Source organism: Aulonocara stuartgranti, assembly GCF_965226115.1.
Source record: "Aulonocara stuartgranti genome assembly, chromosome: 15".
Classification (NCBI taxonomy): domain Eukaryota; kingdom Metazoa; phylum Chordata; class Actinopteri; order Cichliformes; family Cichlidae; genus Aulonocara; species Aulonocara stuartgranti.
The window spans coordinates 33301847-33329359 of NC_138951.1; the positions used below are offsets into that span (position 1 = coordinate 33301847).

Consider the following 27513-nt stretch of genomic DNA (forward strand, 5'->3'; position numbering starts at 1 on the left):
ATTTCATTAGTTACCCATCATGAGATGCTTCTTGTGTGACATCTTGGTAATGAGACACCTTTTTTTAGGCCATTAGTTGGAACTGAAGTGGCAGGATTGCTTTCAGCTGGTGCCATGACTCTCCATGCCTTTTTGCTTTCTTCATGCATTCAGTACTTTCTCCCAATGCCATTTTTTCATTTTCACACATAGCTTAATTTCTGGACATCTATGATTTGATTTCTCGCATGAGTGGATTGGATGGGTAGTTACCGACAACAAACCTTTTGAAATAGATTTATTTAGAAACGTCAGTATTGACGTTTTCAATACTTCTTTTATCTGGTGTAAACTTATAATCAAACAGTTGATAGGAATAGCAATCACACATTACATAAAGCAAATTAAGTGTCTCTTGGATGTGGAAAATAACTAAATTATTCATGCAGAAAACATACTGTATAAGCACACTGTGGACATATAATGTTGCTGCAGAGAAACAGGATGAGACTCGGTTTGAAATCAGGCTCCTTTGGCTAATTTAGAACTCCCATTGGCACTCGTTTGGTCCCAGAACTGTACTTTATAGTTTACTTTTTCATGATTGAAGACAGCTCCAGAATCATGCTCTGAAAAGGGAAAAAAATAGGTACAATGTATAGTTATTATTCTTGTCATAGTCATGATGACACGTTTATGTTTTGTTTTCTAACCTCAAGTAGTATATAGTAAATAGTAATGTTTGACTTTCTGCTAATATCTCAAGACTATCTTGTCTTGAACAGTATTAGAAAAATATATGATAGTGAGAAAATGTCTGTAAACAAGCTTGACCTTTGTTGTGGTTGAAACTGACAGGTTACTTATTTATTTTATTTTATATTACTCAATTCATAATGATCACTGGAATTAATGAAATAAAAAGGGTTTTCAACTGAGTTTATTCAAGTAAAGTTGATTGCTATCACTGACAACAGATTTCACCAAGGAAGGGAGGAACTGAGAATGATGTTGATTATTAAGCAGCAGGAAATGTAAAGTAGTTGTGGGCCAGCTAATGAGATTTTCCAACTGGATATGTAAAAGGGTATGAACTGGACTGGCACTGAGATCATCTGATCAGCTGAGCTTTACATTGTAGATGTAGCTGCATTTGATTTTCAATATTTATGTTCACTTTTTGACAGAATGAAATTAAAAAATATATCTATGTGACTGGGTGTGGTTTGTGGCTCAGCTGCAGGAGAGGGGTGGAGCGATGGGTTTGGGGTGTGGTGTCATGGGAGGCTGACCCACACAGCCTCCCCGGGTTGCCGTGACCTGACGGGTGTGTGTGGTGTGAAGCAACAAAGGTAGCTGGAAGGCTGCTCTAATAAAAGCAATGGAAAACACCGCTTGACTTGCAACGCTGTGTACTTCAGGAACTTCTCATTACAATCTATGGTAAATTTTTTCTTTGGTCATAACTCCATCTTACAACATCATTCGGACTAATTACACTTGAATTGACAAAAAAAGTGGAGTTGGAGGGAATTTAAGGTAGCTTGACTTGATCAGACAACAAACAAACAGTGTATCTATAACCAAATCTTTCAACAAACAAGTACACGCTAAATCACACATATGAGACTATAAGCCTTTATTAATAGCCAAAAAGAGACATTAGCTTACCATGGACATCCTCCTCCCTCCAGCTGGAGGTGGTGGAGACACCACTGGACTCTCCCCCTCGCTAAGATGCTGGGATGCATTGTCCGTTCCACTCTGACAGTCTCCACTGTCAGACGGACTGGCCAGCTTGCCCTCCGACAGTCCTCTGGACATAAAACTGCATTTTCTGGCTGTGGGATAGTGTTCACTCTCCGGAGAATCACTCATATCGCTGAGCTCCTTACATACACTCACTCTGCTCTGCTTCCTCTGTGGGTTTCTAAGGGCTGCTGGGATTTCCATGTGGCCGGCCGTCAGTGTAGGTCGAGGCCCCACATAGTGTGGTTTACCAGAACCATGGGGTCCATTTGAGTCATCGCTGCTGCATGACGGTTTGCGATTTTCCAGAGTGTAACGTCGTTCCATGACACCCAGCTGGTGCAGACCTTGGATTTCAGCTTGGCTGGGGCGGCAGGAGATGCTGTGACCTTCGATACTCTGAGGGGCCACTAAGGCCAAATTCAAAGGCTGACTCTCTCTGTGAGTTTCAGGCACAGCAGAGCAGGTCATCTGCGTGAGCTGGATTAATCTCTGTGGTGAGGAATTTGAGAGCACACAGATCTGCTGCACCATGGAGTTCTTCTTTGACCTGCACATACTCTCATCATCCCCATATTTATATCCATACAAGATTTGTTTAATCTTCTTCACCCCCAAATGGGAAATCTCTAGGAGATTGAGGAATAAAGAAACTCCGGCAATAACCAGCATGAAAACCATGAAAATGTTCTTCTCTGTCGGTCGTGACACAAAACAATCAACGCTGTTAGGGCAAGGCATCCTTTCACATTTGTAGAGTGCAGACAGTCCAATCCCATACAGAGCAAACTGTCCTATAATGAAACCCACCTCCACTACAGATCTGGTCAAAATATGGAAAACATATGTACGCAGCAAAGAGCCCCTGAGAGGAGCTTTCCTTACTTTCTTCTGTTCATCTAATTTCCTGAGCTCTTTCTCAATTCTTTTATGGTCATCCAGGACGGGATCTGTACCTTCCAGCTCAGCTTTCAGACACGCTTTCTTCCTGTGTCTCTCCTTCTCAAGGGTCCTCAAATGATACAAGGCGTGACCCATGTAGACCAGAGAGGGTGAGGATACAAAGATAATTTGCAGGACCCAGTAGCGGATGAGAGAGATGGGAAAAGCTTGGTCGTAACAGACAGTCTTGCAGCCAGGTTGCTCTGTGTTACAAACAAACTCGCTCTGTTCATCATCCCAGACATCCTCAGCTGCGACGCCGAGCACAAGCATCCGGAAAATGAAGAGGATTGTGAGCCATATCTTCCCAACGATGGTGGAATGAATGTGGACCTCTTCTAAAATACTCCCTAATAGATTCCAGTCCCCCATCTTCTGTCATATTAATATTACCTGTGAACAAAAGAAAACTTTGTAGTTTGCAGGTCTTTCTACAAATTTAAATCATGCAGCAAAATGTACTTTACTTACATATTTTCTAGAGTCCTCGTCCCTGTGTGTTTTGGCATAAGGCCATTAATCAAATTGTAGATTCGAGTGTGGTGTAAGTGTGATATTTTAATCCCTTGGAGACAGACAACACCCTACTGTGCAGTCTGACTGACACTATTTTAAAGCTGGAAAGTAGGTCGGTTTGAAGCTATTGATCCATCAGTACCATGACCTTATAATGCCCTGAGGTTAGGTTCATCCTGCCACTTTTGTCAGGACACTAAACTAGAAATAGCACCAACTCAGATGCCAATACACAGCTCTGGACAATGTTTTCAGACTCATTACTTCTAATCTTCATGCAACCTTTTTCTAAATCTTGAACTCTAGGTTTTTGATAGTTTCAGGTTTTATGCAGTGAATGAAATGTGCCAGCATGCATGTCTTCAATAATCTTTCATCTTTGTTGTAACTGTTTTTATACTGTTTGTATAGTGTGCTAGCTAAGGAGCTAGCACACTGTCAGTTACACTATCACACCTTTTCACACAGGGCTCTGCGGGTTCCATAATAAACACTCTCATTTAGAAGCTGCATTTTTTGTGTTGTATTATCTTTCTCTAACATTTAGATTTGTTTGATGATCTGAAACATTTCCGCGTGACAAACATACAAAAAAATAGGAAATGAGGAAAGGCGAAAACACTTTTTCACACCACTGTAACGCGATGTGGAATTTTATTATTACTTAAAAGGACAAGATTGCTGTGGTAAAGTGAACAGAACAGAAATAACATAGTGCTAACAGAACTATCATCTGCATAGATAACATGTTAACGCAAACCTAGACTACAATCCAGAAGAGTCTTTGTTTGTATTCAGAAGGATAGGGATTTGTGTTGGTATGTGCCCAACGTTTATATTGTTAACTGGTAATTATGGGAGAGTGCGCCATTTTAGGAGTAACGAGAAAGTAAGTAGCAGTAACACAAATTACTTTCTCTTGCGAGTAATTTAAGTAATATATTGCATTACTTTACTGAAGTGGAGCTCGTCAATACTGAGAGGTTGCTGTTGTTGAGAGTTCATATTATTCCATAGGCCTGTGCAACCAGTGACATGAAAACGTTGAATGTGTAAATGAGTCTTACCTGATACAGAAATGGTAATTAAATATTTTGGAGTTCAGCGTGTCAAAATCAATGAATTATTAAATATTTTATGATTACATTTTAAACTTTGCTTTCTGTTTTTCTCATAAATTCTCCCCAATAGAACAAAACTGATGTCTTGAGTTGAGCTGGTCAAATTCCGTTAGAAACATCATATTTTACTGGGGAAATGCAAAAAAAGTTTGTCTGGCAGCACAAATGAACCAGCTGCTAACAGATGAGACAGTCTCAGGATCAGTTAGCTATTACAGGTTACTCTCATGACTGAAACGTTTCTTCCACTGAAAACGCTACCCCCAGATGAACAGAATCAACCTGGTTGATTAAGCATGCACCATGACATCTGCATTCAGTTTTCCCCAAAGTCACCTAACACAAGGGTACAATGGTGATGAACATTTGTTTGTCTGCAGCGATGGAGAGCCATCACACATTTGGGGAAAAACACACATTTCTCACCAAACGGGGTATCCAACGTCCAAAAGCAGAGAGGACACCCAGTGCTCAAAATGCAGCATCCTCAACAGTCTCTAGGATGATAGTGATTACTGAGGCCAACAGCCCACTCAAGTGCAAACAAGCTCTAAATGTGACTGTTTACCTTGGGGAACAGAGCTAGTACTAGTGAAATTTTTCCAATTTTGTGACAGAAAAACCAAAAGTTTATTATAACCCAAATATTCTATTCCATGAGTGAGAGACAGCGCACTCTTGTTACAGTTGATGATGAAATCTAAACTAAATAGGCTGCATATCAGAACATGGATATTTTTCTCCACTTTCTTTCTGCTAGAAGCACATGCAATCAAATCAGCTGAACATGTGAACACTCTATTATAAAGGGGGTCAGGGGACCCGGTGTCCTTGAAATGATTGATCGGTCTTAGACCAATGTGGTGGAAGTGGAGCTTCAATGATTGAGTGCACCAGAAGGCACCCCCATAGTGAGGTCTGAAAGAGAACCAGGGCTTAAAGTGAGATTTGGCAGGTTGGTGAACAATAAATGCTGGTGTAGCAGAGAAGCAAAGTAAATGACTCAATAAGAAAGATGCTGTACTGTGATTTCTACACAAAATATCCAGCTAGTTCTTTATGGTTTGTCCACACATGATGTTTTGAAATACATGTATCACCATTTTCTCTTTTATAAAACAATTGAAAATGTGCAAAATGGCAAAACATGGGGTGACATTGTTTTCTCTGCAGTATCACCTGGAAGCAGAACAGAGGATCATTTGGATAAACCTTTGGAGACATCACTGCAAAACATATTAATCATTCAAGAAAACAAATGAGATGATTACTGCATAGCTTTGACCCATCGTAACCCCTGCACGTAATGACAAAATCCATATTGTTGATTTTATATGCCTTCAAAAATTAGCAAGTTTAATGTGGCTTGTTGTGGTTCAGGAGTTTTAATGAAATGAGGAATGAACCCTCCTTCATTTTCAGTCTGTAACTGAAGATGCTGAACCCACAGTTGGATCATTGCACCCATCAGATTTAAAAAGCACATAGTAATTGGAAAAACAAACAAACACTTGAACGACTGTATTTGATGAATCCAGCTTGTATGTAGAAAAGTGTGGCACCAGTCCATTAAATAAATAAAACTTTTATTTTCAGTAAAGAATTTTTTACAATATGTCATTACATAGTTCTCGTTAGTAACAAGCAAACTTGTCACTGCAGCTCACAGATACGAGGGTTCATTCAGTCATTCTCTCACACACACGCACTCACAAATTAAGAAATGAATGTAATGATGTAATGTCTTTTACTTGGAGTGAGCATGTAAACAAATGTATGAAGCACTCCCTTCCCACACACAAACACATTAAAACAAGATCCAACATTTAACACAAAATTTAACACTGACTCCAAGTCAAAAGACTAAAACTATGAGCCCTGTAGATCAAGGTTTAATGGCAGGTCATGTGTTAACCTCTAAACTAAGAATCTGACTCAATATGTAAAATATAGTGAGCATACTTGTTTTGGAACCTGAAATCTTCTCATTATGAGGATAGTTTCCCCCAAATGCTTGGAGAAAAACTAATTTACGGACGTGGGAACTGATATTATGACTCATTAACTGTTTTGAGATCTGCAATGTCTGCAAAAGTCGAGATAGGAAGGTAAAAAAGGTGGAATCCTGTGGCCCACATCACGTCCTTCTGTGATGATCCTGTGTGGCTTGCTAAAAATCTCAAACGTTTTGAATTCCTTTCTCAACAGCAAGAGCAGGTACAGTTCTGCATCTGTAACACAATATCCTTAGAGACAGTTATGAATTCCCAGCCTTTGACTCAAACCAAGCTCCAGATTTTGACAGATACAGCACTCTGTGTGGTGATCAAGTCATCATATCACCTTAATTATTGGCACATGTATGAATATGCTCCAAAATAAGAACCATATACACAAATATTCAGAGGCATCAGGTGTCCATCTTCTTAAAAAGCTTCATGAGCTGATAAAATCTGTGAGCAATCTGGGGAAAACAAACAGTTAACAGTTACTGGATGCTTACACTAAACAAAAGTAAAGAAAAAGAAAGAAAGAAACAAGATTTATCTACCTGGCCTGAAGGCTTGTTAAGTTTCTCTGACAAAGCAGAGAAAGTCTCGCGTGAAGCGCCTTTTGTCTTCATGTCCATGAGAATAGCTCGATCTTCATCTCTGATGAAGGAGATGAAAGATACTGAGTAGTCTATTTAATTAGCTAAACTTCTTACACAGTAACAATACAAATAATCATTAGTGGCAGCCCTATAATGTAGAATGAAACATTAAAAATACATTCAGTGAGACTATTCTGATTAGATGAGCATAAACTACCAGATCAAAATCTCTTCTTTGATAACAAGGCTGAATTTTGGCAACACTTATACAAGGTACACAGACACAATACATTCAGATAACTGCAAATTTGCCACCACAATGAGTTAAACAACCCAAAAATGTAATATTTATTAATGTCCACAGGTTCTAGCCCTCAGATAGTTATTGATCCCAAGGAGCCTTATCTGTGTATTAAAATTACTTTGATTATTATATTGTTAGTTTCATCAATTAATTTTTAACTTCTAAACATGGGGGACAGTGTGCAAAACTAGTTTCAACTCCCCCCAAAATACAGACATATTTAACAAAGCTCTTGTAGTGAATGGACCAGCACTCATACAGAGCCCTTTGAATCTTAGCACTCAAAGGACTTCCTATGTTTATACAGTGTACAGCAGTAAAAGCCAAACTGACAGCCACTTGAACAGCACATGTACTAGAGCTGTAACCTCAGCTGGTTCGTTGACGTGCTCATTCAAGGAGAGAGAAAATGTTTCATCAATAGGCTGCAAGTGTCAGAGCTAACTTATTTAATGTTTAGACGGAGTTGACTTCAAACCAGCTGACACCATTTCAGTGTGGCTTTATTTTGTCTAACATTTCCACAGCTTAACAACCAGCAAGCCATATTAATCTATATCAGCTTTGTTAGAAAGATGACGTTAGACCAGTATGGCCAGGGATTACAGATATGCAGTGTCTATAAGTTGCAATGTTGAGTCTGCGAGGAGGCCAACAGGTCCATCACAGGTCAACTTCTATTTGACATTTTCTGCTGAAATATTGTGAAACCAATACTGACTATATGCAACTAGTATTCATTCTTCTATTCAGACACTCCTTGGAAAGAGAGAACACGATGCACTTTACTACTGACCTAGTCCAGGCCATCACCACCTCGCCTTTCTTCCTGATGACATTCTTGGCAGACAGACTGCTGGGAGACAGACAGCCCATAGATGATTTGGAATCTTCATCTGCTTCCTTGGAAGGAAGCACGACTTCTGGACTCTTTTTTTCCTTCCTCAACCTCTTCGCTTTTGATTTGTCCTGGTGCTTCTTTCGTTTTCTGCCTTTGTCGGGTGAACTGCTCGTGTCCTCTGCTATCACGAGGCTTCTCTCTGACTCAGATATGTCCACATCATTGTTCTTCGAGTCTGACACGTGTGAAGACAATTTTCGGCTCCTCTGATTTGTATAAGAGCTTTCAGTAGTTTGACAGTTATTTGACACAGCACATTTAGAGGGAATGAGTTTATTCTGAGACTTGTTTGAGACAGTTTTTGAAGGGCTTATGTTAACATTAACAACTGTGTTTTCAGAAACATTGTTCAAACACTTATCTGAAGGAGAACCGTCAGACCGATTTTTCAGGGTCTCTTTGGAAAAAGTGTGTCGAGTTAGCATGTCATCTGGCTGATTGTTTAATAGTGTTAAGTCTTTACCTTCAGTGAGACAGACACTGGATTCAGTACCAGCTGGACACAAAACAGAGCTTTCAGCAACGTTAGAGAAACTGCCCGCCAAAGAGACAGCTTTCTCAAACTTTTCTGCAACACCAGCTTCACTATCCTGAGCTGCAGTGTTATCTTCTATGTGCTGCTCCTCTGTTAGTGTTTCACGTAAGCTCTCATTAGCAGTTAGAGTTCTATCTGCTTCTGGATTCGCCTGCCGAATCTTCACAATGAAATGATCGTTGGACTTTTCCATCACTAGCGCCTGCATCGCCATGTCGGGCTTAAACACAAAAGACGTGGCAGGTGTTTCTGAGGCCAAACTGCTGCCAGAGCCACAGCTGGAATTATCAGTGTCAAGAGCCAGGTGTATGTCATGCTCTGTGGCATCCTCCCCGTCCAGCAGAGCATCCTCGCATATGTGGGCGCTGATGACGTTCTCTGGCGTGGACGTGACATACATACTTGAGGCGGATGGCTGTAGGAAGCTGAGGTGACTGTCAGATTTCAGAGGTGATGGAATGGTGAGAGACACGGCCAAATCTTCAGCTAGAAGTGAATATGACTTCTGTGAGGCCAAGTTGGCCTGCAACAGTGCTCGATTTTGCGATGGAACTTCTAACAGACAATTTTCATCAAGTAAAGCCGGGTTCAGTGTGGTCTGATCTTTTGAGCAAGAGGAGGATATTTTGCGAGGTGAAATACTAGACCAGGTGGCAAAAAGTTTAGAAGGGGTATCAAATTTAGCTGGGGAAAGCAGCTTAGATCGATACTCAAATTTTGATGGTGTGATGATGCTTATGTTTCTTTCTCCATCTTTCCTTGGAGTACTGAGGGACCAGGCAGTGTTTTCTCCAGCGATACCACTGCTTTCTAACAAGTCAGAACCTTGCAGAAGACACTTGAAAATTTCACCCATTTGAGAGTCTCTGACCAGATTGAATGTTAAACTGGAAGCTTGTTGCTCAGTGAGTAGCTCAAAGTCAGTTCTGTCAAGCAAAGAGCCATTCTGAGTGACCACCAAAGAAGGTATATTATTTTTTTCAGGAGTTGCAGGTGGATTTTTAGGAAGAAGGAACTCTGCTTGTGTATTTGGGGAGTTCAGTGGATGCGACTCAGACCCGTGTGTGATTCTGATGTCCTTGCCTCTGCTTCCAAGGCCCTTTTTGTAAGACACCACAGCACAGGATTTGGCCTGATTCAGGCTGGTGGAAGCCGGCTGTGCTTGGTTCGACTCATATGATGCCTTTCTCATGGGAGGCTGTTGAGATACATTTTCACCGTCACTGTCCTCTGGCAGAGGTCTTGAGGCTTTGCAAAAGCTCTTCAACGTTGTGTGAATATCCACAAACAAGTAGTCAACTTGGACATTTACAAAGTCCCACAGCTTTTGCTTCAAATCCACTGCTTGTTGTTCAAATATTCGTTTCACAATGCCATTATTTGACACTTTGCCAAACACAGATTCAATGAGTTTCTTCAGTCTGGACTTGAGCTCCCCTGGTTGATCACATATCTTACCAAAATGAGCACCATCCACAAACTCTAAAAAGGACCTTTGGAAATTATCCATCATTCCATAGAAACTCTTCCTGGGAAAAGTTTTATGAAGCTTCATGTACTTTTTCCGGATCTCGGCACGGACTAACTTAAACGTCTCCATTATTTCTTCGATGGTACAAAAAGAAGCTTTACTTGCTGCGGGACAAACTGTTTTAAAACGACTTTTTGGACTTTGTGTCGTTACGCCTGAAATTTCACGACTTTCTTCAGAAGCAGCCCGTCTCTCTGCAAGCTTCTTCTTTAAAACAGAGTTAGGACTTGACTTATTTCTGACTGGCTGTGCTAGTTTTGCCCTCTTTGTTGTAGTAGTGGGTGAACTTGCCGCCGTCTCATCACTTTCACTTAAAATTTCTCCTTCCTCCAGATCTGTGTCTGAACGACTTGAATTCAAGTCAGACACTTTATCCACCGAATTTACCACGTCTCGCTTTGCAGGAGAACCTGGATATTTGTTCTCCTTATTTACATCCAACTTCTCCGAGTTGGCATCAACAGCTGTACTGGAAAAATCTGCACAGGAAAGAAATAGATAACAGTCAGATAGAAGAGTCAAACAAATGTATAAGATGGTACATTTTTGTATTTTTTGCCAGAGCTAATTTTAAACCCAACTCAGAACAGTAACAAAGATCCACTGGGGATGTCAAAAGCACTACTGTAACGTAACAGGTAATGCTAATTAAGGTAAAGTCCAAACATGTATTTTATAAAGGAGAAATGAGGTGTTCAATTTCTTAAAATACATTGTGCTGATGCAGCTGTGACAGAGGACAGGCACATAAAAGACACAGTGAGATGAGAAATGAGATGAAATTAGCAGTTAGTAAAGAGAAGGCTTATAGTAAAGCTTGTAAGCAGTATCCTTGGCAAGATGGAAAGCATTCAATGGAAAACTTGCCAGTTTTGAAATATAGATTACTAGACTTGAAAGGAGGATAACTACCTTTTTGAAGGCTCTTTACATGACCAGGCTTGCTATGCACATGGAGAAGACATCTCTTGATTACCCGTACTGGACTCCTCAAAGGACTGATGGCATCTGGGATTCTCTTCAGATTATTCAGTGTGCGCATCATAGAGTCCTCATCATGTAGTAATAGCACAGAGCTTGAAGGCTTCAAATGGTTTTCCTGTCCATTTCTAGGGCTGCAGCTCTTGCTGGGTGTGGTGGTCATGTCACTGTAAATTTTTAGTAGGGTCTTCTCCTCTGTTGTGCTGCTAACTTTGGACACTCCGATACAGTTAGTTGAAGAGCTCGGCTCAATTGCGCTAGCGCTACTGTCTCCAGTGTCTTCATTTGTCTGTGTTAAAACGTAAATAGCCTCTTTCAAACTCAATCCTTCTTGTGGAAGGGACTCCAGGCTGATTGTGCTGGACACTGTATCTGCATCTTTACGACAGTCTTGCTTTTCACAATTCCCTTTCAGATGAATTGGAGTAGAAGAAGCAGGAGAACCTTGCTGACAGACCTGAGACTTGATAGCCGGGGAAGTCTGACACACAGGATTAGTTTCGTCAGTCATATCTGTTTTCTTTGGCTGTGATGAATCGGCATCTTCTGCACGTGATTCCAAAGAGGCATTCTGCTGTACTGCAGCTTCAAGATGCTCCACAGTGGACTCCACAGTAATCTCAGCACATGAATCGGCAGTATTTTCGCAGTAAGCTTTTTGTAGGTCATAGCTTGGAATTTGTTTAGAAATCCTTCCTGGCTTGTCAACTGGATTTATGGGGTCTCTGGCCTCCGCCATTCTACATTCAGCTGCCTTACTGTCTGAGACTAGCTTCATATTTTCTTCATTATTTTTTGACACGTCTGGTGCTTTTGCATAACTATTCCCTGGTGATTTTGCTGCAAGGTGTGCACTCACTTGCTTTGCTGTAATATCCAAGGGTTGGCTGTTAGTTGAGGTAGTTTGGACTGAATTGTCAGCTACGGCAGTTTTATTACAGACTGTGTCTTTTTCCTGAATACCTTCCACATCTGATGCCTCAAGTGTCCTCTCACAACTCAAAACTTTGTGGTTCTTCAGAGACTGCTCTGTAATATCTCTCAACTCTCCTTCTAATTCAATGTTTTCTATGTCATCAATGACACACATGTCTTCCATGTTAGGCTGCAAATTATCTTCCTTTGAGCCCTTTTCAACATCCTTTCCCACTGGTACAGGATCTTTCAGGCTCCCACCAAAAGGTAATACTGGCTTCTTAATTGGTGAAAGGGTTAAATTCAATGTTTCCATAAAGCACAGTTTCCTGTTTGGACTAGTTTCCTCAGAGTTTTTCTTGCTTATATTGGTTTCTTCAGGTGATGTTTTAAAGACCGTGTTAGTCTTTGCGCATCTGTCCTTGTCACTTTTACTTGATTCTTTGGTTCTCAGCTTCTCACATTTTCTGCTTGTGTGGGACTGACTGTCATTGATATGATTTTTTCTTACTTCATCTTTATATTGCCTTTCCCCTTTCCATTGATGATCTCTCTGTCTAGCCCCTTCCCTCTCTTTGGAGGAATCTCTGTATCGTATAACATGTTGATCTACAGAAGACTTTTTCCAGTCCTTTGAGTTGTAACTTCTGGAAGAGCTGCAAGTAGTCTTGATTTTTTCAAGCTCTCGGCTGTAGCTCTCTTTTGAGCTGTGAGATGCACTGTGTTTAGGGTCCGATGCAGCCGTTTTAGCTTTATCGTGTCTCCTGCCATCTTTTTTGTCATCCGAAGCTGTAGTTTGCAAAATCGTGGGTGAGGATTTAACCTCATCTGATCTGCGGTGCCCATCGTGCGAGTAGCTTTTTCTTTGACATGACTTTGAATCACACCTTTGTACCAAGTCTTTGTCTGCTCTGTGAAATCTGTCATTGTTAGCATCTGAAACACTTCTATGTCTCCTATGTATTGATTCAGAATGTTGACTGGGATGGCTGTGCTCTCTGTGACTGGATTTGTGTTTATCTGACTCCGTCTGTTTGTCAGTTATTTCACCGTCTCGTTTTGAATGGCTATGACAAGATGCTTTTGATGCTCTGGGCAAACTATGACTTTCTTTCCTCATGGACTGACGTGCATCTCTTGGAGGCTGGTCTACGCTGGGAGGTGGAAAATTACTGGATGGCGGTAGTGGTGGAGAAGGAGGCGGACGGGATGGTGGAGAAACCAGCCTACTGGTGGAGCTGTGACTGGAGAGATTTGGATCCCGCACATTTTGTATGGAAGATGGATAATGATGATACTGCCCTCTCTCAGACCTGCAAAACCCAACAATTAAAACATTGCTGTTTCAGTATAGCCAATAATTGATGTCACACCTTGCTACGTGTCTTATGATATTGCCCTTATGCATAACGTTAACCAGTATTCAGTGTAACCTAACGGAGAAGGACGAAAAAGAACCAACGTACCTCTGACTCAGCCTCTGAATCTCTGCATCTTTTCGTATCACCTCCTTTCTAGCCGTTTGTAAAAGTGTAGAGATGTTTTTTTTGAGAGAGTAGTTCTCCTTTCTCAAACCTGTATTCTATATTCAAACAGAAGGCACACAAAATGTTAGTGGTAAAATGAATTCGTATAACCAAACCATGCAGTTCAATAATGTAGACCCATTCCACCTACAGAAAACACAGTCTTTCTTAAAACAAAACTGTCTTAGTGAAGATAGTAGTGTTTATGGTAACTTTGTTCTAAGTTTCTTGAAGACAGACATTTCATCTCTCATCTGCAGAAAGTTCTCAGATGAAAGGTAAAGAAATTCAGTCCCTTTCTTTCCAAGCTCCTTAGATTACCATGACCTGGAGGACCTGTAGGACTGAGAACCTACACAGACCCTACTGGCTCCTCCAATAAAAAAAAAAAAAAATCATGGAACAGATGTTTTTTTTGGTTTGGGTGAAAACATACATACAACACACACATTTGCTTTGTTTTCTACAAAGGTGATTGAGGCTAATCCGATTCTTCAGAAGATTTTTTCCAAAACGATAAATGAAAGCTGGCCGAGTAAAATATATTCTCATGAAACAACCTACTCTCTATTTAACCCCCCCCCTAAAAAAATAAAAACAAAAATAAAAACCCACACCTGTAATTCCAACTGCTCCAGTCTCCTGCGCAACTCTTTAATATGGTTTTGGGCTGTCCTGAACCCAGACTTCAGCTGCAGAGACACAAAAACAAAAGGCCTATGAAACAGCTGGCATGATGACTTCTGGCAAACGTTCAACGTCCTGTGATATCCAAGTGCTATTCTCTGCTTACACAAAAATGGCAATCATGATCCCAAATATTGAGCAAGGGTCACCTTTGCTGAAATATGAAGCGTCTCAGCTTATCTGCTTGTAATCGACTCAATCATTAAGCAGTCCATCAGTTCACTTCATTGATTCTTTTTGGAATTTGCTTGATTTATACAGAAATAATCAGATCTAGAGTACTAATTTAATATTTATTGTAACTGACAAAGGACTTATTTTTAGCAGTGTGGTTCTAATTTCATAGACTAACCCATATTCACCTACCAATAACAAGGTTTCTACACTTTGTAGAACATCATGATAATATAAAGACTAGAGATGGACCGATCCGATATACAGTACCAGTATTGGTCCGATCCTGACCTAAATTACTGGTTCAGATATCGGGGAGAAATAAAAAAAATGTAATTCGATCTATTAAATATCACAAAAGCACCTCAAAAAACTTGCGACATGGCATAATCCAGCTCATGACCTTAGCATGAGAGGGAAACACAAAGATGAAACCAGGAGATGTCATTACTGAATCATCTGAGCTGAACAGGTGATGGAGAAACAGATTTACCTTTTAGGTGACATGAATGAGTTGAAGGGAAGTTATGAACTGTTTCTGAGAGACAAATAACACCAGGATCCTTTTCTATTGAGCTAACAGCTGGTAACTGTGAAGGGGCGGGTCTAGCAAAGTTTTGCCAGGGGGCCAGGTAGGGCATTAACAGGGAAAGGGGGACACAAAGTAATACTTTTCTTTCTTATTCTCGTTTAAAATGTCTAGCTTTCAATAAATAATTATCTGAATCTTACAACCAAAGTGGTTATCTTATGTGCAATGTATAGAAATAATACATATATACCAACAAGACAGTGTACATCACTCTCACAACAGCGTTTGTTTTCATTCAAAGGCTTTATGGCTTTTTCTAGAATACCTGGTGGGCCGGTCTCTAGTCCCAGTCCAGCCCTGATCTTGATAAAAGATGAGTATCATGAAACCGTGTTTGCATTTATTTGCACTGCTTTCCACTCTGGATGTCCATTTAAGTTAAGCTTTAAGTATAAAATTGTCCATTATACAACTTGGAGGGTTTTCTTTTAAGTTGTTGAATATAAACATTATTTTGTGCTGATATTGCACTTCTTTTCTGCATGAACCTGCATTTTAAAATACTTTTTGAATATTACTTAAATATTTAGATTTAAAATTTGGCTAAAAGTTTAAATAAAAAGATCAGTATTGCTGAACTGCAAAATATTTTGGGTGAAGTGTATTTTTTGCATACAAGTATAATAGAATAGCTTTAGTGTTTTGTTTTGTTTTTTTAAACTTGAGCATAAACTTATACAAAATGTGGCAAGACATTTAAAAAACAGTTTTATTGATTATAAAAAAACTGTATCAGATTCATATCGGTATTGGCAAATATCCAAATTTATATCCGTATTGGACATTAAAAGGTGGTATTGTGCCATCTCTAATAAAGACTGAAACACAGCAGTAGGGCTGGGCCATATTATACCGCTCACGGTAATACCGGTATAATGTTAGGCAACGATAGGAAAATGAAATATCGCGATAGAATATGAGTAAAACGCGCATGCGCAGTGCCTTTGTTTTCATACGCACATGGCCGATTGTTGAGTGAAACAGATGAACCAGAATTGGTTTGTAAAAATAGTGGAACTTCAGTGATGTGGAACTGGTTTGGTGTTTGTCCGTCAAATACACGACAAAGCATATTTTTTTGCAGAACATGCATGCGGCCGTCGTTATTGTCGTATTTGTCGGACTAAGATGCTCTTAAATCTGGGAGTAAGGCAAACGAACTCAACAACTTCTTCAACAGGTTTGACCAGCCCACAACCCCCCCACCCTCACCTTCACTACAGAGTCCAATCCCCACTCTCCTACCTCCCTCGCTTCCCCCCCTTCCTGACACCATGACACCCCCCTCCTCCAATCCCTCTCTCAGCAGCAAGACATCTCCCCCCCTCCCCTCTTCCCAAACATCTCCCAGTGTCACAGTGGATCAGGTCAGGAGACAACTGAGGAAGCTTCGCCCCAGAAAGGCAGCAGGCCCAGACAAGGTGTGTCCTAGGATGCTAAAGGCGTGTGCTGCTGAACTTGGGGAGCCGCTACAACGAGTCTTCAACCTCAGTCTGCGACTGGGGAGAGTGCCCGCCCTATGGAAGACATCCTGCATCGTCCCGGTCCCCAAAAAGAACCGGCCCAATGAGCTGAATGACTTCCGACCAGTGGCACTGACGTCACATCTTATGAAGACTCTAGAGCGGCTCTTCCTCAACCTCCTCCGACCACAGGTACAACATGCCCAGGACCCACTACAGTTTGCATACAAGGCAGGTGTCGGAGTGGAGGATGCCATCCTGTACCTCCTACACAGAGCCCACTCACACCTGGATGGGGGAAAAGGCACGGTCAGGATCCTGTTTCTTGACTTTTCCAGTGCCTTTAATACCATCCGGCCCTGTATGCTTCAGGAAAAACTGAACAGGATGGAGGTGGACCCCTGCCTGGTGGCTTGGATCTCCGACTACCTCACCGACAGACCACAGTACGTCAGGCTGAAGGACATCACGTCTGACACTGTGGTCAGCAGCACAGGAGCACCACAGGGAACTGTGCTGTCCCCTCTTCTCTTCACCCTGTACACCTCTGACTTCTGCTACAACTCTGAATTATGCCACATTCAGAAGTTTGCAGACGACACAGCCATCATGGGGTGTATCTGGGATGATCAGGAAGAGGAGTACAGAAGTCTGGTGAGGAACTTTGTCGCATGGAGTCACACAAACCACCTGCAACTCAACACCTCAAAGACTAAGGAACTGGTTGTGGACTTCGGGAGGTCTAGAGCAGGTCCACTGCCGGTTCAGATAGAGGGGGAGGAGGTGGAGGTGGTCAACAAGTACAAGTACCTCGGGCTGTGGGTGGACAATAAACTGGACTGGTCATGCAACACAGAGCACCTGTATAAAAAAGCCCAAAGCCGACTGTACTTCCTCAGGAGGCTGAGGTCTTTTAACATCTGCAGGAAGCTCCTGAGGATGTTTTACCAGTCGGTGGTTGCTGGAGTACTTTTCTATGCTGTGGTGTGCTGGGGGAGCAGCACAGCAAAGAAGGACTCATCCAGGCTGGAGAAACTGATCAGGAGGGCTAGCTCTGTGGTCGGCATGAAGCTGGACACTCTGGTGACAGTGGCAGAGAAAAGGACATTAAAGAAACTGATGGACATTATGGACAATGCCAGACATCCTCTGCACACGGCCATTAACAACCAGAAGAGTCTGTTCAGTGACAGGTTGCTTCTCCCAAAGACAAGAACTAACAGACTTAAAAACTCCTTTGTCCCACACGCCATCAGACTGTTTAACTCCTCTCTGGAGGGGAGAGGGAGGGGAAACAGGAGGACAAAGGAGGGGGGAACAACTAAGCTGTAGTGCCTCTTCACCTCACTGTACAATACCTTGTGCAATACTTTTGTAAATAGTCAACAGTGCAATAGACTCAATACTTGAAATGTGCAATTCACTTGTATTTTTATTTTTTATTCCTATTTATTCTATTTATCCCCTTCGTATATTTTATTTATATTGTCTCTGTATTTATATATATGTGTGTGTGTATAACTCTGTAACTTCTGTCGGTGCTGTGCTTTTTTGGAAATCGAATTTCCCAGAGGAACCCACCCGAGGGATTAATAAAGTTCTATCCTATCCTATCCTATCCTATCCTAATCTGGGTCCTAAACCCCCCTCTTCAGGTCAAACGAACACTGCAGCATCACTGAGAGTTAAAAACTGTCTAAATTCTTTCATCTTTAATAAAACGATCAGCATTGCTGCTTTACCAGGTGTAACTATGAAGTTTAACTTCCAGGCATCCATGAAAACAAAATGTATTACATTTAACGGAGTTAGAAGTTAGCAGGGAGCTAGCGGAAGTTAGCTCGCTAGTTTCGCTAGTTACCTAAGCATGATATAGCATGTTCTGACTGAGAGATTTCTGGAAAAAAAAAAAATCACTTCCTGCTATCACTTCCAACATAAATGAAGACAGGAAACTAAACAGCAGTGACGTTTGTAGGGTTACTGAAGTTGGGCTAGGTGGTATATAATGATGTGCTACGTGATCGCTAGCGACACAGCTATGTTAGCATAACATAAACAGTGAAGCTGGAGGACGAACACTAACACTTTTCCACTTATAAAAGTTAACGTGAAGGTTCCTCATGGTTAGAGACAAATGCAATCGCATGGCAGGATGCTGTAAACGGACCAAACTTCAGTCAGGAGAACAACTGAGATAATCCATCCACAATACGAGGTTAGTCATTAATATACTGCAACAACATGGGAATAGAGCAGCTGCCAGAGAATTTAACATTAATGAATCAATGGTACAGAAGTGGAGGAAGCAAGAAGAATGAGTTTAATAAAGTTTGATTTATCTGACTGCTTTGTTTCGCTTAATGTGCCTTATAATCCTGTGCACCTTATGGTCCGAAAAATACGTACTGCACACTGCAGTTTAATGTTGCAAAGCACCTCTTTTTAACTTCAGTGGATATTATACATGGTTATGCTCAGGATATGTCAGCCCATTTCTACTGGAAATGCCTTTTGGTTAAACTCTCAGCAAGGAATTTGCATTTGCACTGTTAAATTTTTATAAAGCTTTAATGTACATAAAAACCAGCTTCTTGTTTAAGTGAAAATAAATGGAAGGTTGTCTTTTTGCGCTAGTAATGTTGTGGAGTTGTATTTTGTCTCGCATCAATTATATCGTCAGTTATATCGTTATCGCAAATTTTCAAATATATATCGTGATAAATATTTTTGGCCATATCGCCCTGCTCTACACAGCAGCAGTCAAGCTCACTCCCCAAAAAAAACAAAAACAGCTTATCAGTGCCTCACAGCTAATTATCAGTACAAAAAATTCCCATGTTAAAAAATAAATACCGTAATTGTCGGGCTATAAGCCGCTACTTTTTGCACAAGCTTTGAACCCTGCGGCTTTTAGTCAGGTGCGGCTTTTCTATGGATTGTCCATGATTTTTGTCATATCGTAAGGCTATTTGTTTTGTTTGTTCCGCTGTTGTACGGCACTACGTTGCCTGGCGGCAGGGCATGTGATCAGACACCAGTTTTGGGGTTCAAGAGTGGTATGTTGGTCATGTGTCCATCCGCCAGGCAACATAGTGCTGTACAAGTAGCGCGAAAAACAAACTTCAAAGTAGCGCTACGCGTTCAGCGGGAGGCGTGGATGACGAGCGGCGATAAACTTGCGAAAAGCAAGTTATGCTCAACTCCACCGGTGGAATCTGACAGCGTGGAAAAGTGTGAAAACATCCACACTCACCAACGGATTTCGAAGGGCTGGACTGCTGCATGATGGAGAGGAGGACACCGCCACGGCCCTTCAGAGGGTGTTCGATTTCTTTGGTTTTGAAAGTGACAACGAATGAAAGAAGCTGAGAGTGGATGACGAAGCCACCCTGAGCCTGTTTGTATCCGACACTGGAGGAGAGGACTTTGGTGGTTTTAGTGCGCAGGAAGAAGAGAAAGATGGTGGTGAATGACTGACTTTTCTTCTTGTTAAAGCCGTGTCACTGCACCTGAGCCTAAAAGGTAGTCTGAATCTATTTTTCTGGTGTGCTGTAGGTTATTGTTATGTACTACATTTGTTACTCATTTATGAAGCACAGTACATGTTTCGTACTTGTAATTACCGCTACTTGTACATATACCTAAAAAGTTATGCAAATATGTACCCATAACTTGTTTTTAAAAATATTAATAAAAGTGATGTCTCCAAACAGCCATCTCTTTCCTGACAATTCCCTTTGTGCATATTCTCTTACATATGATAAGTCAACATTGAAACACCTGCGGCTTTTGGTCAGGTGCGGCTAATGTATGTACAAAACAGGATTTTCCCCTGATTTTAGCTTGTGCGGCTAATATTCAGGTGCGCTTTGTAGTCCGGGAAATACGGTAATTCCCAAATGAGCAATTGCTTACCTCAGCGTATGATGACTCTCTGTTCTGCTGTTCCTCTGTCACAATTTCTTCATACAAATCCATTGACTCTTTCAACTGAGAACCAACAAAAGGTGGCTCCTCTGTAAAAAAAGAAAAAAAGTGCTCAGACTACGACAGCAAGAGTAGTGGTAATATGCATCCGATCAAAGTGAAACCATTTCAGAAAGGGCTTTTACCTGCACTTCTGTTAAAACCGATGTCCAGACCATCGTATATATCCACAGACTCCTCGCTTACTTCAGATACCAAGACTGTAGATATTATACATATATATCAGTATACATCAGTAGTTAGAGAGCTTCTACACATAAGTCTTAAGTCATGATTATGGTAGCGTCCGAAAATCTTACATTCATGTAAATTATGTTTTCTAAGGAATGTTTTTATGTACATACTAGGGGTGGGTTTTTATAATCGATTCATCGATTAAAATCGATTCTGGCTTGGATAACGTAAAATCGATTCATTAAAATCCTGAATCGATTTTTTAATATAAATTTATTTTGCCCAAAATGCCAGAATCTCTGGTGACATCTCACAAAATTTCAAGAACCACCAAACAGTTAAGACAGTAAATGAGAGCAGGTACACGGATTCTGCACATAGACTTAAACACACAGCGCGACCCGCGGATCAGAATCAGTTAGATGTCGCCTTTCTCACAGTCAGGGCTGAAAGCCGACAGCTCGCTGATTCTGATGTGTCGGCGGTCCGCGCTTTGTGTTCACGCCCTTTATGCGCCGATTCTAAAGCTGTTAGTTTTATCTCTCTCCAAACAATATTGACCGAACCAGCAGCAAAAGAAGATCCAAACGCTTCACATAAAATCGTCATGAATTCACTCTGACTTTTACTGTTTTGCTTCCACCGCGATGCACAGCTCTCTCTCTCTCTCTCTCTCTCTGTACTTCAAGAACAGTTTCCCTTTCTTCATTATTCGCTTGCTTGTTACGCACAAGTCTACTGTTGTTTACAGGCTGTCGGCCGCTGTTTTTTTCCCTTTTACATTCTTCCGAAAAGAAAACCTCATTTCTGCTGTTCAATACTGAACAAATTTAAACTTTTTAAAATTATTCAAAATGCAAAAACGCTTAACCGTGTCTCTAATAAAACCGCTGTAACTTCAGAGGTAATGTTCATATGCTGATTAATGGTTTTCTTTCATTTTTGATGTACTGCAGAATATTTTTATAAATCCCAGGCCAGGAAAATCACCTTCATGTTTTTCTGTGTTTTATCTTCAGCTACTTTGACACAAAGGCATCTGCTGTGACGCTTACACCTGTGATAAAGTCTTGCATGTGTCAGCTTCCTTTTTATTGATACAAAAATATGTAAATGTACTGATCTGAATTATAATATTTCTGACTGTCAAAATTTCCCAGCTTTAATTCGATTTGATTCGATTTAAATCGAATCGTGGATCGAATCGATTCGGGACCTTGTGAATCGGAATTGAATCGATTCTAGAAATCAGTGACGATACCCAGCCCTAGTACATACATAAATAAAACAGTGGATAATAAGCAGACTGGTTTTATTCAAATTATAAACTTTCAAACTGAAACAGATTAAGAGCCGTGAGAAAGTAGTAGAATTACGTGTCCAACTAATGAGACAAATGAAGTACAAGAACTTAACTCAAATAATCATTTTGTTTTACTTTACATTTTAAAACCACCAAGAGCATCTGGTTTTTGTGTGACTGGCTGGTATGTAAAATTGTAGCAGTCTGGCAAGTAATGATGACGCTTGTCCATTTAAGACTTCCACAAACTTTGAAACACTCTAAAGTCTGAGTATTGTTGTCACATTTGGTGCTTCCACTTAAAAGGCAAGCTGCAGTATTGCAAGCATGCAATGGAAGTCATATTAAAGTGAACATGAAACACTTCATGTATAAAGGCTAATTTACATCACGGAGACCTCCTCTTAAAAACTGGCATAGATGTAGCTCTGTCTGTGAAGCTGGATTTAAGAAATAAGTGCTAAGAGTTCTATGTTTTTAGAAGATGTTTAGCGCCAGCTTGTGCCAGTACAGAATTTGACATCACCGGGTTGGTTGGTTGTGGTCAATAGACTCACATGGTTGGGTGGCTCTTTACAGCCAACCTTTTGAGAAAAAAACTGACATGTCACACTCCTTGTTGGTCTGGTGACTCAAGTAGGCTCTCCTCCACATAGCTCCTCATGTATAAAGTGCTTAACAAACCCTAAAATTACAGCTAACAGGTGGATTTTCCCGTTTCAGAGCAGCTAAAAAAACAACAACAAATAACCACTGAATGCTTAAGAGATAGACAGTGAAACATGACAGTAGAGCTGGGCGATATGAGATTTTTTCATATCACGATATGTTTTTTCATTTCAGGCGATAACGATATCTATCACGATATAAGCCAAATAACTATATTTGTAAGATTTAAATGTGCCGTTGCTCACAAGTAAAATGTGAAATAATCAGCAGCTTGTTTTTATTTAAATATTTATTTCCCATAATAAGTTCAACAGGGTAGATGTACTTAAGGAACATGAGACTTTTTCAGATAAATAAAGGCAAATATTGCAAACTACACAAAAGGCAGCCGCTAAAGCGTTTAGGTTTCAAAATAGAACAAACGAAACAGACTACTAAATTGTCAATTCCACTTAGAAACAAAATATTAATTCTAAAAATAAATCTTAGTTTGTGTTACAGAAGAACAGACAAAACTGACTAACTTTTGTCAATATCAAATAAACTGAGAACTAAAAGGAAATTCTCAATCTCTCCTTGTTGTATAGCTTAGCTTTTCAAACAGTTTTAACAGTTACTTTAGTCTGACAAAAGCCGAATGACGAATTAGCGCTTCCAGTCAGAGACTGAGGCTACGTCCACACGTACACGGGTATTTTTGAAAACTGAGATTTTCTGTTTTCGTTTTAAAAAATAATCCCGTCCACACATAAAGGGAGAAATGAAGGAAAACGCTGCTATGAACATGCCAAAGCAGCAGGTGGCGCTCGATTCCTAACCGTGCAGAAATATTGGCCAATCAGAAGTCTAGAAGCCTTGGTGGGAAAAAGTAAACAAAGCTGGGGCATAGAAGCAGAACCGAGTCGTATGTGTGGACGGACAGTAACTGTGTGTATATGTAAGCATTTAAACACTGCAGGGAGTAGAATTAACAGTATTGTAGAAATTCATTTCACCGAAACAATAACGTGGCGCACAGTGTGACGCATGCACCAGTTCATTGTATTTCCAGACTTGCTTTCGGCACAATTTACAGTGCACGCTACTCTGTTTTTTGTCAGACTTGAAATAGCCAAAATACCTTCACACTACGGAACTTCTATGGCTCTTCCGTTCGACAATCTCTCCGGCGTTGGAACCATTATCTGTTTTCTCTTCGGTCACGCTCGGTTGATTTTTCTAGTCGGCACACTCATTTCCTCCATTACCCGCTGGCTGCTTCCCAAACAAACACACGTGCGGCTTGGCACTTGTGCTGTACGTTACAAGTCACGCGACGTGACGCTGCGGCTGTGATTGGTTCGGCTCTGCGCTACTTAATTTGGATTGGCTGATCTTTTTTTTTTTTTTTTTTTTTTTTTAAGAGGACAAGAGCGGCGAGGTCTATCGCGATAGCTTAATTTCTCTATCGAGTAAAAGTTATATCGCGATACATATCGTTATCGTTCTATCGCCCAGCTCTACATGACAATATATCCTTTGTTTTGACATAAACACACTGTTGCAGCCAGAAGCAGCACAAAAGTGACCGCCTTAAACTGAGTTTTAGTCTTAGTGTTGTTTTCTTCTGAGTTATTGGGTCTGGTATAGGGCTGAACGATATATCGCATTTGCGATAATATCGCGACATGATCAAGTGCAATTTTCTAACCGCAAAGGCTGCGATTATACTGCGATTATATTATACAATTCATGGGCTGCATCCTCCTGAGGCCGCATTTGTAGACCGATTACGTCACAGCGACGCGCCGAAGGCTGTCCAAATTACTACCATATCCCAGAATTCATAGCGCGGCCCAGCCAAACTCCAGTTTCCAGCAATGGCGGCCGCTACTAAGTTTTAAAATTACTCATACTAATCTTTCTGGGTCACAAAATAAACTTTTAACATATTTTCAGGCGAGAAAGTAGTTGTGTAAACATCAAATATCTGCTCGGTTTATCAAGATATCCCATATTTGCAAAAGTGCTTCGACGTTTTCAGAGGCGTCTGCTACCCACCAGCTCGACAGCTAGCCGGGAGCTCGAGGGTTACTGATGCGGCCGAGAACGGCACAACTCCCGGCACATCATTTTCAGATCACCGCGGAGTTTCGCTGCTCGGGTTAAACGTAATATATAAGTCACTTAGACAACCTAAAAATGTTATTGTTGGGCTTTTTTCAGTGTTTTGTTTGTTCGTGAGTAAATCGGTTTGGCTGAGATTAAAGTTATTAGATTAGATAAAATAAAACTTTATTAATCCCCCGGGTGGGTTCCTCCTTGGTTTTCACACAGCTGACTAAACGTCAAACAGAAAACTTATTAAACAGAAGTATGAGACAGTCGAGAATTTACACCAGTGTCTGGTTATATTTTAGATAGCAAGAAGCAGACGGCCGAGTTTATTAAACTCCACCGAGACAGCGGTGACGCTAATCAGAACTAGCCTTCTGATTAGCTAATCAGAAGGCTAGACCGTCCAATTTCACGCCTTTAAACTTTAAAGGCGTGTTTGTGTGTGTGTTTATACAATTGCTATTATGTTTGCACTTTATGTGTAATGTTACTGACTGCAGAGATCAGTAAGATGTGTGTATTTTTTATTTATTAGTTTTATTTATTTAATATTATTTTTTAATTGAATGACTGTCTAGTAGTTCACAGATGTCGAAAAACTGAGTGTGGTAAAGCCACTGATTTTTTTTATGTATATTTCTGCAATCTGCACATTGTACTGACTTTCATTTTAATGTTTACACCAGGGTTCCTTGTCAGCACTTTATGCTCAGATGTTTGTAAGCTAAAAATAAACTATTGTGTATGTTCAAATATACTGTTGTGATTGAAGAAGTTAAATAAAAATGTCAGTCATCAATTCATGCATCACCTCATGTCATCATAACAGAGGTCTGTCTTCCAGGAAAGAACAGTTTAAAATTAATGTAATATAGTATTGGCCATACTATATGATGTATTGCTTGTCTTTGTTTAATAATACAGAAGACAAATACCTTAAAAAATAATCGCATATCGCATCGCAATCGCAATATTGGGGCAAAAAATCGCAATTAGATTATTTTCCATAATCGTTCAGCCCTAGTCTGGTATTAGTTAGCTAACATAAACTAATGTAAGTCTATTGACTGCAGCCAACCAAACACCAGTCCAAAGAAGAATAAAAGCATGAAATTAATAACTAAAAGCATGCATGTTTACAACCTGAACTTTCAACTAATGTTTTTAATGCCGAGCACTGACAGTGTATGGAGGCCCAAACAATAATTTAAGGTTATGGAAGATAGGACATTCAGCTTCCAAGGTCTGTTAATGACCAACAAAAATCAGTCTTAATCAATTTTAATAGAGTATCTACAAATGTGGGATTGAATTCGTTTTCATTCAATTTTTGATGAGTAATTCCAAGTTCTTAAGTAGCAATGTATACTTACGACCAGATGCATGGCTGGTGTCAACGTTCTCCATCCTGTCAAAGATCCCTGTGGCAGTTTCTTAAGGACTACCTGATGTCAAAGCCAAAGGGAAATTGATGGTTGTTATTGTCCAAGCCAAAACAAAAGATTGATGCAAAAGTTGCTTTAAAAAAAAAATCTTAAAAGTCTGCTCTACAAGTTTCCATAAATTACTGTTACTTTGGGCAAAAAGGTCCAATAATAGTAATAGGCCCTTTTACTCAATCAATGTTTGCAGGAGAGCAATACTGTTTATTTTGGTAAGATGATTATTTTTAACAACACTTTTTCATTGTTCAAATATTTCTTATAAAACTACTTTTATGAATAATAACATATATGCAGATCCACATCAGAAATGGGTGAAGTGCTGGGCAAAAAACAAGTCGCCAATTAAAGATCGATAGACAACCAGATAAATAAATAGATACACAGCTGAATTTTCCCAGAGATCGACTGTGACATACACCTAATGGTATACACAATTCCAGAGATAATGTCGGTTGACAGACGGTTGATATATTGGACAAATGTGGACTAATGGCGGTAACATGTTGCGCTAGCTAGAGCCCGTCCTACTGCTCAAAGACACCAAAGAACAAAGCCAAGCAGAATGATAATCTCATAACCTTTCAGGTTAAAACAAACGATCAAACTGTGGGCCCGAGTTAATTTCGTTGAATAAATATAACACTGTCTTTTTGACTCTTTTGTTCCTAGCCTTGTTACCTTTGACCCGAATTAAACTAACACAAACACAAAAGACAAGGATGGCAAACAAACATCTCCTTTCACAACGTTTTTATCTTGTCAGACATTTCACGACACATTTTACCTCTTAAAGCCAAGTGATGGACTGCTTATTTATTTTGTTTTTTACATTTCTGGACATTACTTCAAACAAATAAAGCGACTCGGGACTGTCTGCTTAACTAACCCGGAGGAAACAAGAAAGTTGGTCAGCAAAAGAAGTGACTTAAAATTAGCCTGCAGAACATTAGAGTAACGTGGCTGTGATTTAGTCGTCTTACTAACTTACTTGCGTATTGTTGTGCCCTCCTGTTGTTTACAGCTGTAAAGCCGCGCCAAGACTTCTTTGCACAGGAAGTACCATTTTCCCGCGGTCTGTCACTGCAGCCTGCGCACTCCTCCTCTCCGCTAGCAAAAATCTTCTTCAACACTTAGGTAGATTTGCGACACTGTCGCTCACTGCCTTCGCGAGCAACTAACATGCTCCTGCCGCCGAGTCAGAAAGAAAATGAAATGCGTTAAAGACAGAATTAACGCTCCACTCAAGCCCAAATTGTTGCTTCACTCCCGGAAAAATGGACAGCCAGGCCAGGGTCGTGTCATCACCACGCGACATAAGGACAGAAA

General features: G+C 40.4%; 2 protein-coding genes across 2 annotated transcripts; both read right to left on the bottom strand.

Moving 5' to 3' along the window:
* gja10b (gap junction protein alpha 10 b) lies at positions 1-3258 on the bottom strand. Its single transcript, XM_082506857.1, has 3 exons — positions 3142-3258; positions 1651-3063; positions 1-608 (listed from the first exon to the last, which is right to left on the bottom strand). Exons 2-3 carry the CDS (start codon positions 3040-3042, stop codon positions 570-572), a joined length of 1431 nt encoding a protein of 476 aa, XP_082362983.1. The 5' UTR covers positions 3043-3063; positions 3142-3258; the 3' UTR covers positions 1-569.
* Positions 3259-5876: 2618 nt separating this feature from the next.
* casp8ap2 (caspase 8 associated protein 2) lies at positions 5877-27502 on the bottom strand. The gene is made up of 10 exons (XM_082505284.1): positions 27176-27502; positions 26116-26187; positions 20625-20699; positions 20428-20528; positions 14211-14285; positions 13534-13649; positions 11084-13380; positions 8001-10650; positions 6859-6958; positions 5877-6771 (listed from the first exon to the last, which is right to left on the bottom strand). The coding sequence occupies exons 2-10, from the start codon at positions 26147-26149 to the stop codon at positions 6718-6720; spliced, it is 5502 nt and encodes a 1833-aa protein (XP_082361410.1). The 5' UTR covers positions 26150-26187; positions 27176-27502; the 3' UTR covers positions 5877-6717.
* Positions 27503-27513: the final 11 nt, after the last annotated feature.

Excerpts from the sequence above, each read along its gene's own strand:
- casp8ap2 (XM_082505284.1), bottom strand. The coding sequence starts at position 26,149 with ATGGAGAACGTTGACACCAGCCATGCATCTGGTC. Across the intron at positions 10,651-11,083 it reads TGTAAAGAGCCTTCAAAAAG|ATTTTTCCAGTACAGCTGTT; the intron begins GTAGTTATCCTC and ends TTTCCTGTGCAG. Across the intron at positions 6,772-6,858 it reads TTAACAAGCCTTCAGGCCAG|ATTGCTCACAGATTTTATCA; the intron begins GTAGATAAATCT and ends TGTTTTCCCCAG.
- gja10b (XM_082506857.1), bottom strand. The coding sequence starts at position 3,042 with ATGGGGGACTGGAATCTATTAGGGAGTATTTTAGAAGAGGTCCACATT. Across the intron at positions 609-1,650 it reads GAGGGAGGAGGATGTCCATG|AGCATGATTCTGGAGCTGTC; the intron begins GTAAGCTAATGT and ends TTCCCTTTTCAG.